General features: G+C 45.7%; 1 protein-coding gene and 1 non-coding gene across 4 annotated transcripts in view; both read right to left on the reverse strand.

Moving 5' to 3' along the window:
• MECR (mitochondrial trans-2-enoyl-CoA reductase) overlaps positions 1-10,473 on the reverse strand; it is a 29,640-nt gene extending 19,167 nt beyond the window's left edge. The window contains exons 1-2 of one of the 3 annotated variants that reach the window (XM_032863980.1): positions 10,268-10,377; positions 2,959-3,184 (exon numbers count right to left, since the gene is read on the reverse strand). Coding sequence is in view for 1 of the 3 variants with exons in the window: in XM_032863978.1 (XP_032719869.1) it covers positions 10,268-10,443 (176 nt within the window). In the remaining 2 variants the exon portion in view is untranslated. Of the gene's footprint in view, positions 1-2,723; positions 2,920-2,958; positions 3,185-10,267 lie in introns of those variants that run through there. The other 2 variants (XM_032863978.1, XM_032863981.1) reach the window with 2 other exon arrangements.
• Positions 8,216-8,319, reverse strand: LOC116871411. The gene has a single exon (XR_004383384.1). It is a non-coding gene; the product is annotated as a U6 spliceosomal RNA (small nuclear RNA).
• Positions 10,474-15,445: the final 4,972 nt, after the last annotated feature.

A 15,445-nucleotide genomic window follows, 5' to 3' on the forward strand; every position in this document is an offset into this window, starting at 1 on the left:
AAGACTTTTTTTTCTGCACATTTTCTACATGCTGTTCCCTCAGCCCAAAATTTCTTTTCCACAGCTTCTTCATGAAGTGAGAAATCCAATTCACCCTTTAAGACATCTTCTGACCCTCTTGGTCCTGAAAAAAATCACTTGCTCCATCTTTGGTGCTCTCGTTACTCAGAAGGGGTGACTATACCATTTAAGACCAACTTATGTTGAGTTTTTTGTTGTTTATAGTTTATGGAGTCTTTTTTCATATGTTTCTTTCAGTTGATCACAACAGGCCTTAGCTCACATTCCTTTCCCAAAATGCTGCAGGTGAGAGGTACATCGGAGTTGAGAACCACATCATCTCTGCAACTTCCTGTGGGGGTTCGGGCAGCACTCTGTGATCAGACACATTGTTTCGGCAGCACAATGTATGAATATTCACACTAAGTGGGATGAATAATGACCATACAAAAACTTCACTGTAGATCAGGCTTTCCCTCCAAATGAGATGTGAAACAAAAGAAATCAAAGCAGAACTGTCAGTCTGTAGAACTTTCTAGATTTTGGAGTTGCAGATTCCAATTTGGATTTGGATCCAGGTCTTTCGGACTCAGTTCAGTTCAGGTCTCTTTTTACCTAACCCCTAGTTTTATAGTCAGTATGTGCACGTGTGTTGTCTCCCCACTGGGCTATGAGCTCCCTGAAGGCAGAGAACTCTTAGTCTTAACTCAGTGTTTAGCACAGTGTCTGGGACAAAGAAGTGCTCAAGAATGCTTCCTAATGCAATTACCCAATTCTTCTCCCTGAGAAAAAGAGGCATAAAAGTGCCAGCCATTTTTAGGGAATCAGGGGAGAGGCTTGAGCCATAGGGATTTAACTATTGAGGCTTCTTCTTGGCTCTTCCTGGTTCTCGGCTGTTCAGGAAAAGAACTCTGAAGGGTGGGTACAAATAACAATGGAGATTGTCTTTAAGAGAGTTTGTTCTAAGCAAAACCCATAGATCAGGCTTGCAGTAAATCACACTTTAAAAATCTAGACGACCATGGTCAAGAGGGAATATTGGTGGATCTCAGGTCACAGATGAAGGGAGAAGCATGGGTTTGAATCCTGTCTTGGCCATTTACCAAATAGATAAACCTCAAAATACTCAGTTGTGAAATAGGAAGAACACTAGAACCCAGCTCACAGAATTAAGTTAATGTAAATAAAGCATTTGCTAGAGTACCTGATACACAGTAGATGCTAACGAGATGGTGGGTGTTATTGGGGGCAAAATACCTAAGGAATCCTTTGGAATAATTAGCTTTCTATCCCTTTGAAAACAATCACTGAATCACTGAAAGGAAGACAGTACCTTTTTGTAAAACTCAAGTAAATTTAACTCAACGAATATTTACTGCCAGTCCTACTCATTGTCAGGTACTATGCCAAGGGGTTTAAAGATAAAACAAAAAAATCTGCCCAGCGGCTTGACATGGTCACTGTGAGAAGAACCCTCACAGGCAGGCCTGAGGGTGCTATCTGAAGGCCAGGGTTTAAGCAGCTTCAGGGAGAAAGTGCAGAATTAGCAACTGGGTTTTGGAAGAATGGTACCTTAGTTGGGCCCGGAAGAAGCAGCAATTTATTGGGTGGACTGAGGGAGGAAGCAGGCTTTCTTGTTAGAGAGAATGAGAATCTGACTCGGTAACTGGCCAGGCAGTAGGTACAGTCTGGACAGGAGCCATGGGAAGGAAGGGGTTTTTATAAACTGGAATCTTTTGAACAAGAAATGCCATTGATGTCACTCAGTGACCAACCTCTCTGTGGGGGGAGGCGAAGTCTTTGATGGCTCCCAGGCTTCTGGTGTGGGCAACTGGATGTTGACACAGGGAGGAAGGAACAATGGTTTGGAGTGGGGAGGAAGGCGTTATATTTGGAGCTTGAAGCAGGCACCCTGCAGTACGGTATGGAGCAGAGGGCACTCCAGGCTAGACATACAGAGCTGTGAGTCAGCTGTGTGTAGCTGGAGTCCGGGCTGGCAGATCACCTTCCTTTGCATGATCTGGCCGAACAATTCAACAATGAATGCTGACAGTTTACTGAGCTCCAGACGTCGTGCTTAACGTTTTACACGCATGATGCTCTTTAGTCCTCAAAACACCTATCAGGAGAGTGTTATCAGCCCAATTTACAGATAGGAAACTGAAGCTCAGAGAAGAAGTTTGCCTAACGTAAGACTGTGAAGTGGCAAAACTTGATCTTAAGCTTGACTCTGAAGCTCAGACTGCTGGACACTAAGCGGGACTCCTTTACACCATTTGTGCCATTCCCATCCCGAGAGATAATATTGGGTATTTGTCCGGAGTAAAATACATTTGAGAAATGCGGCCTACTGATTGCCCTCTTTAAGATTCAGACTGTGCATTGGAGTCACAAAGGCTGGGAGAAGGCACCCAGGGAAAAAGCCCACATGACTCTGTGTAATCCAGAGCTTCCAGAGTTAACTCAGCTGGGAGCACTATATTCGTGGCACAGCGAACACATGCCTGCCCCAGACAGCAGTTTGAGAAGTGCCACACTGGGCTACGACCCGCTCCCAGTTCTCCTCTTTGTCCTTTGGGTAGTCTCGCTTCTCTGTGCTGGCTGAAATTCACAGCAGTGGGAGGGAAGGTGAAAGGGCAGGGATGAGGGTCTAGGAGACAGAAAACTAAAGCTGCAAACACAGGTGGGCAAGGGCAGGGGCAGCCCTAACACATGCTGCTTGCCTGGCGGGAGGTGTGTTGGTCCAGCTGCATCTCACCAGGGAGACCAGCCCCAGCCTGCCCCATGGAATGCCATTAACACCACAGACACGGCTGTTCCGCACATAGTTCTAACGGCGTCGTCAAGGATACCATTCTGCCGAGACAGGAAGGAAAACGGGGGCCAAGTCTGAATTCCAGGAGTTGGACCTCTGGTGTAATGATAGCAATTTCTTCCTTTTTTTTTTTTTAAACTCACCAAAGGAACCGGTGGCTCTGTTCTGGAGTGCAAATGAGGCACCCAAACACAGTCTGGCTAGATCTCAAGTCACTTCCCCGGGACGGTTCACGGCCTTCCCCTGTGTGTGTAATGGCGCCAGGCAACTCGGAGGGATGCCACTGTCTTCACTCAACAGATCCCAGACTGGATAAGATCACAATGGCTCCTTTGAGGCCAAGGCTGTACACCTGTGATGCCATATGAACTACAAGGGAGACAAAAGGGGGCAGAAGAAAGAGCCTTTTGAGATGGGGGAAAAAGAGGCCAGTACTCTGGGGACTGGCTCAATTCTATTTGCTGTGTAAAGCAGGCACTGGCCAGCTCTGCGAAGATCTCTTTCCCGCCTTCTGCATTTAATTAGCCACCATTTGTACTTATCTTGCATCTTCCACTCAATCACCTCAAACTGATCAATATCATTTTGAGAAGGAAGAAGAGGCAGGGAGAGACTGTCATGGGCCACAGAGACTTTCTCACCCTGCTCATTACAGAGAGCCAAGAATGTACATCCACCATAGGGCGCTGGGTGAAGGTAACCTCCATCTTATGTGGCTCTCTCCAGTCTGTCTGCAATCCCCATGGTCATGAACAACCTGCCTTCTGTGGTTCGGTGAAATGCTTGCTGTGCTGGATACATTGTCCGGAGATGTGATTAATAATTAATAAGCAGGGCACACTGGGAATTGTGGAAGAATGAAGTTCTTTGGCTTGCAGCTTTGTAACAGCTCAGCAGGGGTGGTTGGTGGCCTCAGTAGGGGGGGGGTGGTTCTAAAGGAGTCCTGGGCTCTCAGGGAAAGTTCCTTTCCCCAAGCCAAGCTCAAACACTCCATGTCTCATGGTGTGCTGGGCACCCCCACTTGCCTCCCAGTGCCTCTTCTGGCTTCCCTGCCTCAAAGTGATCTTGCCCTCTTCCCTTTCAGGACTGCTGGCATGTCAATATAATAATTTTGAATGGAAAGGAATTAGAGACTTAGAGGAACTTCTGGAAGTTTCTACACAGGGTTGGCAAAGAAACCCTCTACCTTTTCAATCCTCTACTTTCTCTCAATTAAGATTACCAGTAAGCTTGTAAGCCCTAGGATATCTGAAGCTGCTGACAGCAGGAAACTTGCCTGAAGGGAGCTGCAGAGTCTGCTGCTTCGTTTGCTGCGACCTAACCTTGTTGATCCAAAGAACAAGACTGGGCCACAGCAGGGGGACTGAGTCCCTGTCTGCAGCTGCTTTTGTCTCTTAGACGGGTACAAAGACAACCATGCATCCCCACCTGGCGGGCTGCTAATTATGATACCAACCAGGAGCAAAAGGGGCCCCTAGTGAAATTTTGTACCCAAGACCCCTGATTTCTGGTTGCAGCACTGCTCCTTGGAGTTTGCTAGAACCATCACTGGCGAGCAGGCAGTCCAATGTCTACTCAGTTTCACAGGTGTCAGAGCCAGACAACAGCTGGACCAAAGAGCATTCAGTCTCATATCCATTCCCATGGCTGCAGGATCATGCAGAGAAGGATGTCAAGGCCTCGCCGTGTCTCGGCAGGAGAAAGTATCGCTTGGGGAGAATGGGGTAAAGAGGAATGCAGGTTTTGAGTTATATAGAAAACGGAGCTTGACAGTTTCATTGGCACAGAAGATGGGATGGGGAGAGACAGCATGTGTGCCCATCTTTACCACTGCTGACCCTGGTCAACTCCTTCATTTTCTCAAAGAGTAACTGAAAAGACTGGAGACTGGAGTGATTTCCTCACTCCGACAATGAGTGGCAGACTGGACCCATGCCAGTGCCCTTGCTGGTGGGTCCCCAGTGACAAATCCTGACCCACAGATTAACCTCTCAGCAGCTTTGCTTTCCCTTACCCTCTCCAGAGAGTGGGAAGGGCCTGGAGCCACACCAGAGAACGGCAGTAGGGGCTAGGAGGCCCAGACAAGCATAATAACTTGGGGTTGCACACTGGTGGGGCGCGGGTGGGGGCGGCTCTCCTCCCATACTTCAGACATAGGGGAAACTCCTGTCTGCTGTTATGATACCTCAGAGTATCACCCTCAGGGTTTTGGCCCTCAAGTGAACAGCCTAGTGTGAAGTCCAGAGGGAAGGTAATATGCAAGTATATAGGATGTGGAGTCCAGCTTGAGTCTGAGTCCTGTGATCTCAAGCTGGCCCCCTTGGAGCCTGATGCAGCTGACACCTCCCTCAAGGAACACATACTGAGTGCATGGTAGGCACTCACTAAATATTTGTTAACCAGACATACCGGTTTTCTCATCCCTCTGGGCTTTTACACATATGGAGGCCTCTGCTTGGAACATTTCTATACTTTTCCTCATATACTGCCCACCTGATCTTCTGGGGGACTCAACCTAACCCTCATGCCTTCAGAGAAAGCACTCTGACTACTCTGAGGGGTTTAGATACTCCTCTTCTGGGAGTCCACAGCAGTCTAACAAATCTAACAAATATGGCACTTGTCCCACTGGGCTGTGGTCACCCATTTCCTGGACTCGGGTGTGAGTTCCTTAAGGGCAAAGACCACAGATTATTCACCTCTGCACCCCCAGTCCTGCCTTGCACAGAGTAGGCCCTCGAAGAATAACTCCTGGCTAACTTACTAAACCAATGAGTTCTGTTCCCTCCTCCTTCAATTAATGACAACAATGTAGGGCTCCAAGAGACAAACAGAGTCCCAGTTCTCAACAGAGTGCCAAACCAAAATCCTGGTTTTTTCCCAGTATCGTAATTCTGGTTTAAAAACCAAGTCACCAGGGTGCCTGGATGGCTCAGTTGGTTAACTGTCTGCCTTTGGCTCAGGTCATAATCCCAGGGTCCTGGGATTGAGCCCTGAATCAGGCTCCCTGCTCTGTGGGGGTCTATTTATTCCTTTCCCTCTGCTGCTCCCCCTGCTTGTGTGCTCACACACAATCTCTGTGTGAAATCAATAAAATCCTAAAAAAAAAAAAAACAAAACCACCCAAACCATCACTTCTTTAAAAATGAAAATTAAAACAAACAACAACAAAAAAAGCAAACACAAAACTGTAGTCACCAGCTTAGAGTTTTGGTTGATATCAATTGTAAAAAGAAGTTCCCTAAGAGTAAACAGTGTCCTACAGTGAGGACTCAACCCATACAGCCTGGGTCCTCACTACCTGCTCCCCCAAATTCCATCTGGCTAAGACAGAATGGGTTTATCCAAGGGTTTCACTGCTTCATTTCATTTTGTGCTTGTGGCAGGTAGGTGAGAAAGCCATGATGACCAGGATGCTATTTTATGAAAGTTTCAGGATCTTGAAAAGGGATCAGACAGAGAATAACATTCCTACCATCTTCCCCAGGGTGGGGCTGCCCTTCCTATGAAGGATAAAGACTTTGGGTCACCTGAATGGCTTATAATTTCACCTCCTCTTCTGACCTATCTTCTTCCCCATTTTATTTGCCATCTCATTCTCAAAAAAACATTTCAGATGATTGTCATGGTTTCTTCAGGTCTTTATCAAGGACTTTTTTTAAAGAAGGTACATCCTAGTTGTATGATCTTGGGCAGGTGACTTTCAAGCTTCTTAAGCCTCAGTTCCCTTATCAATAAAATAGGGATAATAATGACCAAACTGGAGTCTTGTGATTTTTAAAATTCCATAATATTTGTGGAGAACTTAGCCCAATGCTTGCCACATAATAGAGGCACAGTAAATGAAAACCAGTGTTTACCATGAGACCCAGAGAATGGCAAAGTTCTGAAAGGGTACGTTCAGGAACAAAAGGAAAGAGGATATTGGAGTTTCCAGGAACTATCTGATAGAGAATCCAGAACTCTGTGCAAGGGGTATGGGCATGGGGACCTCTGAAATTTCTAGTTTGTGATTCTCCCAAGTTTATCATTTTCTCCTGCAGTCTTACTTCATTTAGATCAGTAGTTTAATCCTTTAAATGAAAAAGTCCAAGTGCTTATTTGGGGAGTTCATTTTGGGGGGGGGAGAGAAAAAAGCTCTAGGGAATGGGGAAACAAGTCTTAGTAGAGAGACCAGCTGGAATGTTTGGGGGCCCACAGAAATGAAGAGAAGGACATTCAGGGATCCCTGAAAGTCTCATTCTGAGGAGTTCTGACCCAAGCAGAACATCCCTCAGCCCCAAGCAGACCGTTTCTTGTTCCCTCCCTGCTGTTCACAGTGCAAGCACCACAAACAATGCTAGTTTGGGGAGCACTCTGCTCAGACCCTAAGTGGTTCCATGACCCTGCCTGGTGTAACCTGACCCACAGCCCCAGTCACTGGCGTATTTAAAGGACACCTGATTCTTTCTGTGACAGAGTGGTTACCCTAAACCTCCCAAGACATGACTACAAAGAAGAGAATCCCAGCCTCTGGCTTCAGGCCATACACGAAAAAGTCGAGTTGCGTGAATCTGGGTCAGAAGGGAAAGCCACTCTTCTGGGGCAGAGGAAGAATTACTGCCTGCCTAACGGTCTGTATCCACAAGGGCAATGGTTCTTAACTCTGTTCAGGGCATCAGAATCACTTGGGGAGTTTTAAAAAAGCACAGATATTCAGGGCCATCCTAGACCTACTAAATAACCTCGGGGGAGGCATCTGGGAATATGGAGTAAAAGTGCCACAGGTGACCGTGGTGTGAAGCCAAGGTTGAGGAATGGGGCATGAAAGTATCATGTTCGAACTTCTGGGAAATTACTAGGGTTCCACAGAAAGAGACAAGAGAGCTCTCTTTTTTCCCTAAGTAGCATCTGCTACCAGACCAACCTGTTCCAGAACTCCAAGAGGGAATGAATCAGGAGGCAACTGGACTCAGCTGGTTAACCTTCCTAGGCCTTTCCAAAGGGTCCCATCCTCATCACCACAGAACTCAATAAAAAACAAAAAAATACACTTCTTACAGAAATTAGATTCACAATTAACCTTTTTGGAGCACTTGTTTTGTGGCGGTTCTTGTACCAGTCACAGAAACTAGAAGCCTGTGAGAGAGGCACCATATCATACCCTTTTGGGGTGCACTCCTGGAAAACGGTGTTCATCAGAGCTTTACCAACTCATTACAGCACAGTCCTCAGGGACAGCTCTTCCCGACACAGTGATCATTACCTATGATTAACAAGCAGGTTGACGGTTACTGACTGATGTGTCTTCTCAATATTTTCTCATGGTGGATGTGTCTGGGGTGAGTGCATGAACCTGAATTTAACTGAGGCTTATCTCCTCCAGCTGTCAAAACATCAGGCTTGATTTTTTTTTAAAGAAAAAATATGAAATGCCTCATGAATTTGCATGTCATCTCTGAACAGGGACCATGCTAATCTCTGTATCATTCTACTTTTAGCATATGTGTTGCTGAAGAGAGCCCTCTGGCCTGTATTTCAGCCATAAAAATAATTCCATGTTTGCCTGTCCTTTGGAAAACAATCAAACCATGTGCTGGGAATCAGAGAGTCGTAAACAGGAGAGTACGTTGGCGCTTTCCGGCGTAGAGCATTAGCTTGATCTCAGCTAGTTAGCACTATTAGCTGTACCTGTATTGTGTCCATGCTTAAAGATGAGGTAACAGGCTCAGAGAACTTCAGTAACTTGCCAAACATACAGAGCTAGGACAGAGTTTAAACTGGACTCCAGGTTTGATTCCCAGACCAGTGCTTCTGCCTTAGCTCCATTACAGTGACCCCACTAGCATTTCTGAATGGTTAGAGTCACTTCTGTGCAGATTTATAATGGCTGACAATTCACATGCTGTTCTTTATCAACCACACGCAAAAATCACAGATGAAGATACAACAGAATGTTAGAACATATTCGTAAAATTAATGAGGGATTAGAGGGCTGAGTGACTTGTGTAAGATCAAACAGCTACGAAGAGGTGGAGTCTGTCTTTGACTTTAGGTCTGTAAGGCTCCAAAAGAGGAACTCTTTGACTGGCTAAAGGCACATATATAGTATGACAGACAGGAAATCACACGAGATAGGAGTAGATGCTATGGGTTCCTGTCCCTATTTCAATACTTATTAGCTATATCACTTTGGACAAGTCCCTTCTTATCTTCTGCAAACTGAAAACAATGGTCTCCCACCTACTTTCTGGGAAGCGAAGATTCAAGTGGACATAAAAGCATTCAGAAAATATTCTCCAAAACAATAATAATAATAATAATACTGCCTAGGAACTCAAGCAAATCGGTAAGACCTGGGTTTAAATTTCGACTCTGCCACTAACTGGCTGTGTGACCTTGGGCAAGTGATTTTACCTTACACCTCAGTTTTCTGACAAAACGGGGCTAAATCAAGTACCTTCTCCAAAAGGGACGATTAAATGAGAGCATCCATTTGGATACATCCATTATGTGCCTTATATATAATACCCAGTCAGTAAAAGTCATTGAGGGATAAATGGATCAAGAAAATGTGGTATAAACAGGTATAATGGCATATTTATATGTGTGTGTGTGTGTGTGTGTGTATACTTATCTGTGTGTATATATATGTATAGTAGTGGAATAATGTCCATAACAATGTTACCTATTAGATATATAAAATAATGGAGTATTATTCAACCATAAAAAAGAATGAAATCGTGCCACTTGAAACAACATGGATGGATGCTGAGGGCATTATGCTGCATTAAATAAAGTCAGAGAAAGACCAATACTGAATGATCTCACTTCCAAGTGTAATCTAAAACAAAAATCAACCTCACAGATACAAAGAACAGACTAGTGCTGGGGGTGCGGGTGGGGTGTGGTGTGTGTGCGTGTGTGTGTGTTGTGTAGGAGCCAAATGGGTGAAGGGAGTCAAACGGTAAACTTCCTGTCATAAAATAAGAAAATCATGGGACCTAACGTACAGCTTGGCAATTACAGTTAGTAATACTGTACTGCATGTCTGAGAGTTTCTAAGAGAGTAGATCTTGAAAGTTCTCATCAGGAGAAAAAAAGATTCTGTAGCTGGTATGGTGACAGATATTAACTGCACTTACTGTGGCAATCATTTCGCAATACATACAAATATCGAGTCATCATGTTGTACACCTAAATCTAATCTAAAATTGCATGTCACTTGTACTTCCAAAAAAAAAAAAAAAGCCACGATTACCGTCAAAATTGTGCCTCTCTGGCCTTCAACCACCTGGAAGTACCGACTTTCTGAGCTACCCAAAGCGCCCTGGGCTCAGTTTGGGTCCTGTTATTCTCGGCCTTCTTGCCCCACCCGCTCCCTCCTTGGTCAAGACCCCCCTTCTTCACAGCGCGTCTTAACCCCCTCCAGTAACCCCTGGCCCATGGCCCCGTTTCGGCGCCGTTTCTTACTCGACGACCTTGGCTGGGTCCCCGTGATGCCCATAGACCAGCGCCCGGACCCGGGAGGGCTCGGCAGATGCGGAGTAGGGGGCTGCGGCAGACCAGCCGCGGTGCCAAGCAAGGAACAGCTCGTGCGGCACCCGCGACCCGGCTCGCGCCCCCACCAGCGCGCCGCAGCCCCACATGCTTCCCGCAGACAGCTCAGAGCCTGACAGCGCTCTACGTCATCGGTCCGCGCCCGCGCCCGCGCGCCTGCGCCCCGCCTTCCGCCCCGCCCCGCCCCGCCGTGTGGCCACGCCTCTTGCTCTTTTTAAAAACTCGTGCCCTACCTTCGCTGCCCGCGCGGTGGCGCTTCGGAAGACTGCGGGGGTTGGGGAGTGAGATGGGGGGTTGGAAGTACCGGAGGGAGTCGTGGAGACTCAGGGCTGGCCAAGTTGTTCTGCGAAGTAGGAGCGTCCGAGACCGGCCTGGAGCTGTGCCTACAGTCTGCGACTTGGTGTTTGATTTGGGGGAAGTCATTTACCCTTCCCTGACCTCAGTTTTTTTCTTCTCCCCATCGTTTATGGAGTGCTCACTGTGCCAGAACTTTTAAGATATCACCTCATTTATTCCCTGCTATCCTGTAACAGCATAGGGAAGCAAAGTTTACTTCCCTACCACCGAATAGAGTAGATTTAACTTGATGTGGAGGCAAGAGCCCTGGGCTTGGAGCTAGAAGATTTAGGTTCAACTCCTAGTCCTTGTGCTTCCTAGCTTGGCCACCTTGGGCAGGTGTCCGAAGCTCTCGGGCTCTTTTCTGATGGGTACACTGGGGGACAATATACCTCCTTCAAGACTGTGGTGAGGATTGGATGAAACAATAGGGTGACGTTGTGGATAGAAGAGCACATTGTAAAATGCTAAGTGTGCTCAGATATAAAGGAGGTATCACAAGGAGGAGGGCCCCCTCTCAAAATGCTTACATTGTAGAAGGGATTTAGTGGGAGAGTGGAAGTGCTTTGTAAGCAGATGTAACCCAGTAAAGACACTAAATCATATTTTTATTGGCTGTAGGACAGGAACATAGATAGCTAAACCCTAGTTGATAGAATAGGACAGAGGACACTGTTGGAATCTAGAGGAGAAAGGTGCTCTGGAAGGAGCCACAGGGTGGAGTGGGGGTTCTTGCAGGAGGTGCTGTTGGAAACTGTCTCACTCAAAATCTTCAGTATGCATAAAATTTACCTGAGGTCCTATCTCGAGTCTACTGAATTAGAATTTGGGGACAGGTTCAGGAATCTACAATTCCTACAAGCTTTCAAGAATATCCTGATGCAGGTGGCCTAGGAAACTAGCTTAGACAAACACTGAGCCAGAGCTTTGAAGGATAAGGAAGAGTACCTTTCTCTAGATTTTATTGACCCACAGCCGCCAGCTCAAGGCCTTTTCTCTGAGGAAGAGAAGAAAGCAAAGTGCTCTGATGAAAGCTGCAGGTGGTTGGATTCTGGCAGAACTGACATTGAGTCTTGACTCTGCCCTTTTCCAGCCATTTGATTTTGGGTAAGTCACTTGGCCTCTCTGTGTCTCCATTTTCTTATCCTTAAAATGAAGGAAATAATAGTATTTGTTTTGAGGCTCTTGTGAAAATCAAGTGAGCTATTGTTCATTTGAAGCATTTAGCACAATGCTTGGCACATGAAAGCATTTGATAAATGTTATTAGGTTATTGTGAAGATTAGATGGGAAATATATGTAAAACACCCAGACTAGGGTCTGGCTCATACTATGTGCTCAAAAAATGTTTATACCTGTTTTTATTATTAGAGAAAGTAGATGTCCCATGATGGGGCAAAGACTTGGTCCCACACTTATGTGAGTGCCCATGTGCATGGGCGCACACACACGCACATGCACAAAATACTCAGTTTTGCTTACCTTCTGTTTTCACTGTGACACATAGATCTACTTCTGTTGAAGACTCTCTAGGTGACTTTGAGCTGTTGACATTAGCTTCTCTACCAAATTGGTTCCTCTGAATTCCCTGGACAGCCTGGCTGGAAATCCTGGAGAATCATCTAGTAAGTCTGCCTCCTGGAGACTGGACTTAGTCCCCCCATTCATCCCAATAGCCCCCCTTTTCAGTCCAGGACATCAACTGTGTCAGCAGCCTTCTTCCTAACTGAAATCCTCTCCCCCCTTTCCCTTCCCTTTCCTTCTTCCTCAGGCCTCCAGAATGATTTTTTAAAAATATTTTATTTTTAAGTAAGCTCTACACCCAACATGGGGCTGGAACTTACAACCTTGAGGTCAAGAATCTCATGTTCTACCGACTAAGCCAGCCAGACACCTCCAGAATGATTTTTTTTTTTTAAACAGAAAGATCAGATTTTCTTTTCCTTGCTGAAAGTCCTTCTGTGACTCCCCAATACTTAGATCCAGAAGCCACAGTTCTTTTTAGAACATAATGAGCTACTGACATGCTAAAGTTAAAACTGTAAAAAAACAAAACAAAACAAAACAAAATAAAACAAAATGAAACAGTGATTCTATACTGACTCTGTTAATCTCTAGCACAATTGCCATATGCTAAAATCTTTAGAAAAGTATATGGAGGAAAAGCACTTTAAACAAAGAAAATTCTCTTCAAAGTAATTAAGTTACCTTCTTGCAAGTTAGAAAGAGAGGGCTATAGTTTTAATTCCGTGGCAGAACCCCTCAGCTTAATTTAAGGAGTCCCTCGGTTTCCCCAAAGGCATAGTTGGAGAACTACTGATTGAGGGGTTCAAGTCTACTTTTCATGCCTTGTATTCAATAGCCTCTGCACTCTGAGTCCCACACTGTTTTTATCTCCTGCTATAGCGTAGCCCATGATCCAACAGCACCTGATACCCACCTTTCTGAGCAATTCCATGTCTTGTATCTTTATTCACGTTTCTTCTTCTGCCTGAATGCTCTTCTGGCCTTGTCCTCCTCGGAAATTCCAGGTTCAGATATCATTTCTTTGGTGTTGTTTTCCAGCTCCCCAGGCTGAGTCAACCTTTGCTGCCTTTGTGTTTTCTCTGAATTGGTGTTATGGCCTTTAGGACACAGTCCCTTATTTGTTTACGTGTCCACTTCCCCCTCTGGGCAAGAGTGGGTCATGTATGGCGCATCTCCATGACACCAGCACCCAATATGGGCCTGGCGCAGGGTAGGTGTCATAAATATTCCATGAGTTGAAAGTAATTGAATTTCCTCACGGCCTGGCCCTGTCTGCGGTGCTGTCTCCTTTTCCCCTAGATTTAGGCAGGTCACTCCAGGCCACTCAAGGCTTCTGGAAGTCTTTGATCTTTTCCAAGTGAAGCAGTGTTCATCTGTCCACCTGTTGCTCATGTTCTCCTTCTCCTCCCATGACGGTGTCTGCCCTGTAGTCTTCTCCAGCAAAAAGAGCAAGAGGGGGTGTGGAGTTGGTCAGGTCTAGATTTGAATCCTGGGCCTATCATTTACTAGTTTTGCGGGAAAGTGGACAAGGGCCACATAATTTCTGAGCCTCAGTGTCCACATAGAGAAACATGGGATCAATGGTAAACTCTTGTCACCAAGCTCTCACAGGAGTCCTCTGCAAACAGCATCACCTTTAGTTGTTTCTTCTATTTAATGGATTTCTCTCCTTGAGTTTCTTGTTCTGGGTAGTCTTTCCTGTCTTTTCCTGTATCTATCTGTTTCTTCCCCATCAACTTTTTCTTGCTTCTTTCTCCCTGTGATTCTCGCTCAAATTCTCTGTCTGGCCCCTTCTCCGGCTCATCAGGGCTCACAAGAGAGCCCAGAAACCTTCCACCCTGCCTCCTCCAGGTGCAGGCCAATCTCACTAGTGCCCCCCCTCCGTGAGTAGCCAGCCTGCAGTGGAGGCAGGACACAGGGAGGTCTTAGATAGACCTTGAAATCCTAGGCTCTATCCGGTGTCACTGTCCACTAGTTAGAACCATCTATCCGTGGGTCTCTATTTCTACAGTCCATTATCCACTTGGCTCATCTGAAGACTTAAAAAAAAAAATAAAGTAATTTTATTCTGTTTAAGGCTCCAATAGCTTCTTACTGTTCTTAGGGTTTAACCCAAAGTGCCATAGTGTCTTGTATGCCCTCCCGATCCTGCCGGCCTCTCCAGCTGTATCTGGCTCTTCTTTCCTCCCCACTCCATTCCAGCCACCCTGGCCTGACTACTCCTCAAACACACCAGCTCCTGCTTTTGCACAGGCTGTCCTCTCTGGCTGCTGTGTCCCTCCCCACTGATTGCTGGCTCCTTCCCTTACTTCAGGTCCCAGCTCAAATATTACCACTTCACTTACTCAGGAAATCCCTCTCAGACCCCCTTAACTCAAGTAGAATGTCCTCCCCAATTATTTATCACAACATTTCCCCCATTTTCTTTAGACTGCACATCTCGGATTGTAATGACATATTTTTGCATGTTAGCTGTTGGTCTTTTCCCTGAGAGTGTAAGCCTCATGAAGGCAAAGACCATGTCTGTCTGCATTCATTTATTTACTCATTTGGTATTTTTTTGAGCATCAACTACACGTTAGACACTAAGCTCTGGGATACAAGACAAAATTCTTGCCCTTGTGGGGGGCGCCTGGGTGGCTCAGGTCATGATCCCAGGGTCCTGGGATCAACCCCCACATCGGGCTCCCTGCTCAGTGGGGAATCTGCTTCTCCTCTGTTCATGCTCGTTCTCTCTCTTGCAAAAGTAAATAAAATCTTAAAAAAAACCCCCAAAATAAATAAAACTGCAATAATCTCTTCCCCCCTTACTGTTTCTCCCTCCATTTCTCTGTTATATCTCTGTCCCAAATACCAGAAGCCATGGTTTATCACTATCTCATGTACCAGAGAATTTGCTTGCATGGCTGGTTATTGTTCTTGTTTTCCCACTGGAATGTAAACTCCATGAGGGTAGGAATTTTAGTCTGTTTTATAACTCCACCTTGGCTTATAGGAATTGTTGAATAAACGAATCACTATCTGGTATGTGTTAATTCACTCCAGATAGGAGGCAGTTCTCAGCCTCCACTCAAGTTAAGCCAGATGGCCTTGATTCAAATCCTGGTGCCCACTACATACTGATGCACAACCTTGAAAAAGTTGCCTCTCTGTACCTCAATTTCCTCAACTATGTAATGGGAGTAAAAAGTAATAGTGGTGAGGATTAAATGAGTCTATGTGGGTAAA

This window comes from Lontra canadensis, unplaced genomic scaffold (assembly GCF_010015895.1).
Source record: "Lontra canadensis isolate GAN:19392208 unplaced genomic scaffold, GSC_riverotter_1.0 scaffold25, whole genome shotgun sequence".
Classification (NCBI taxonomy): domain Eukaryota; kingdom Metazoa; phylum Chordata; class Mammalia; order Carnivora; family Mustelidae; genus Lontra; species Lontra canadensis.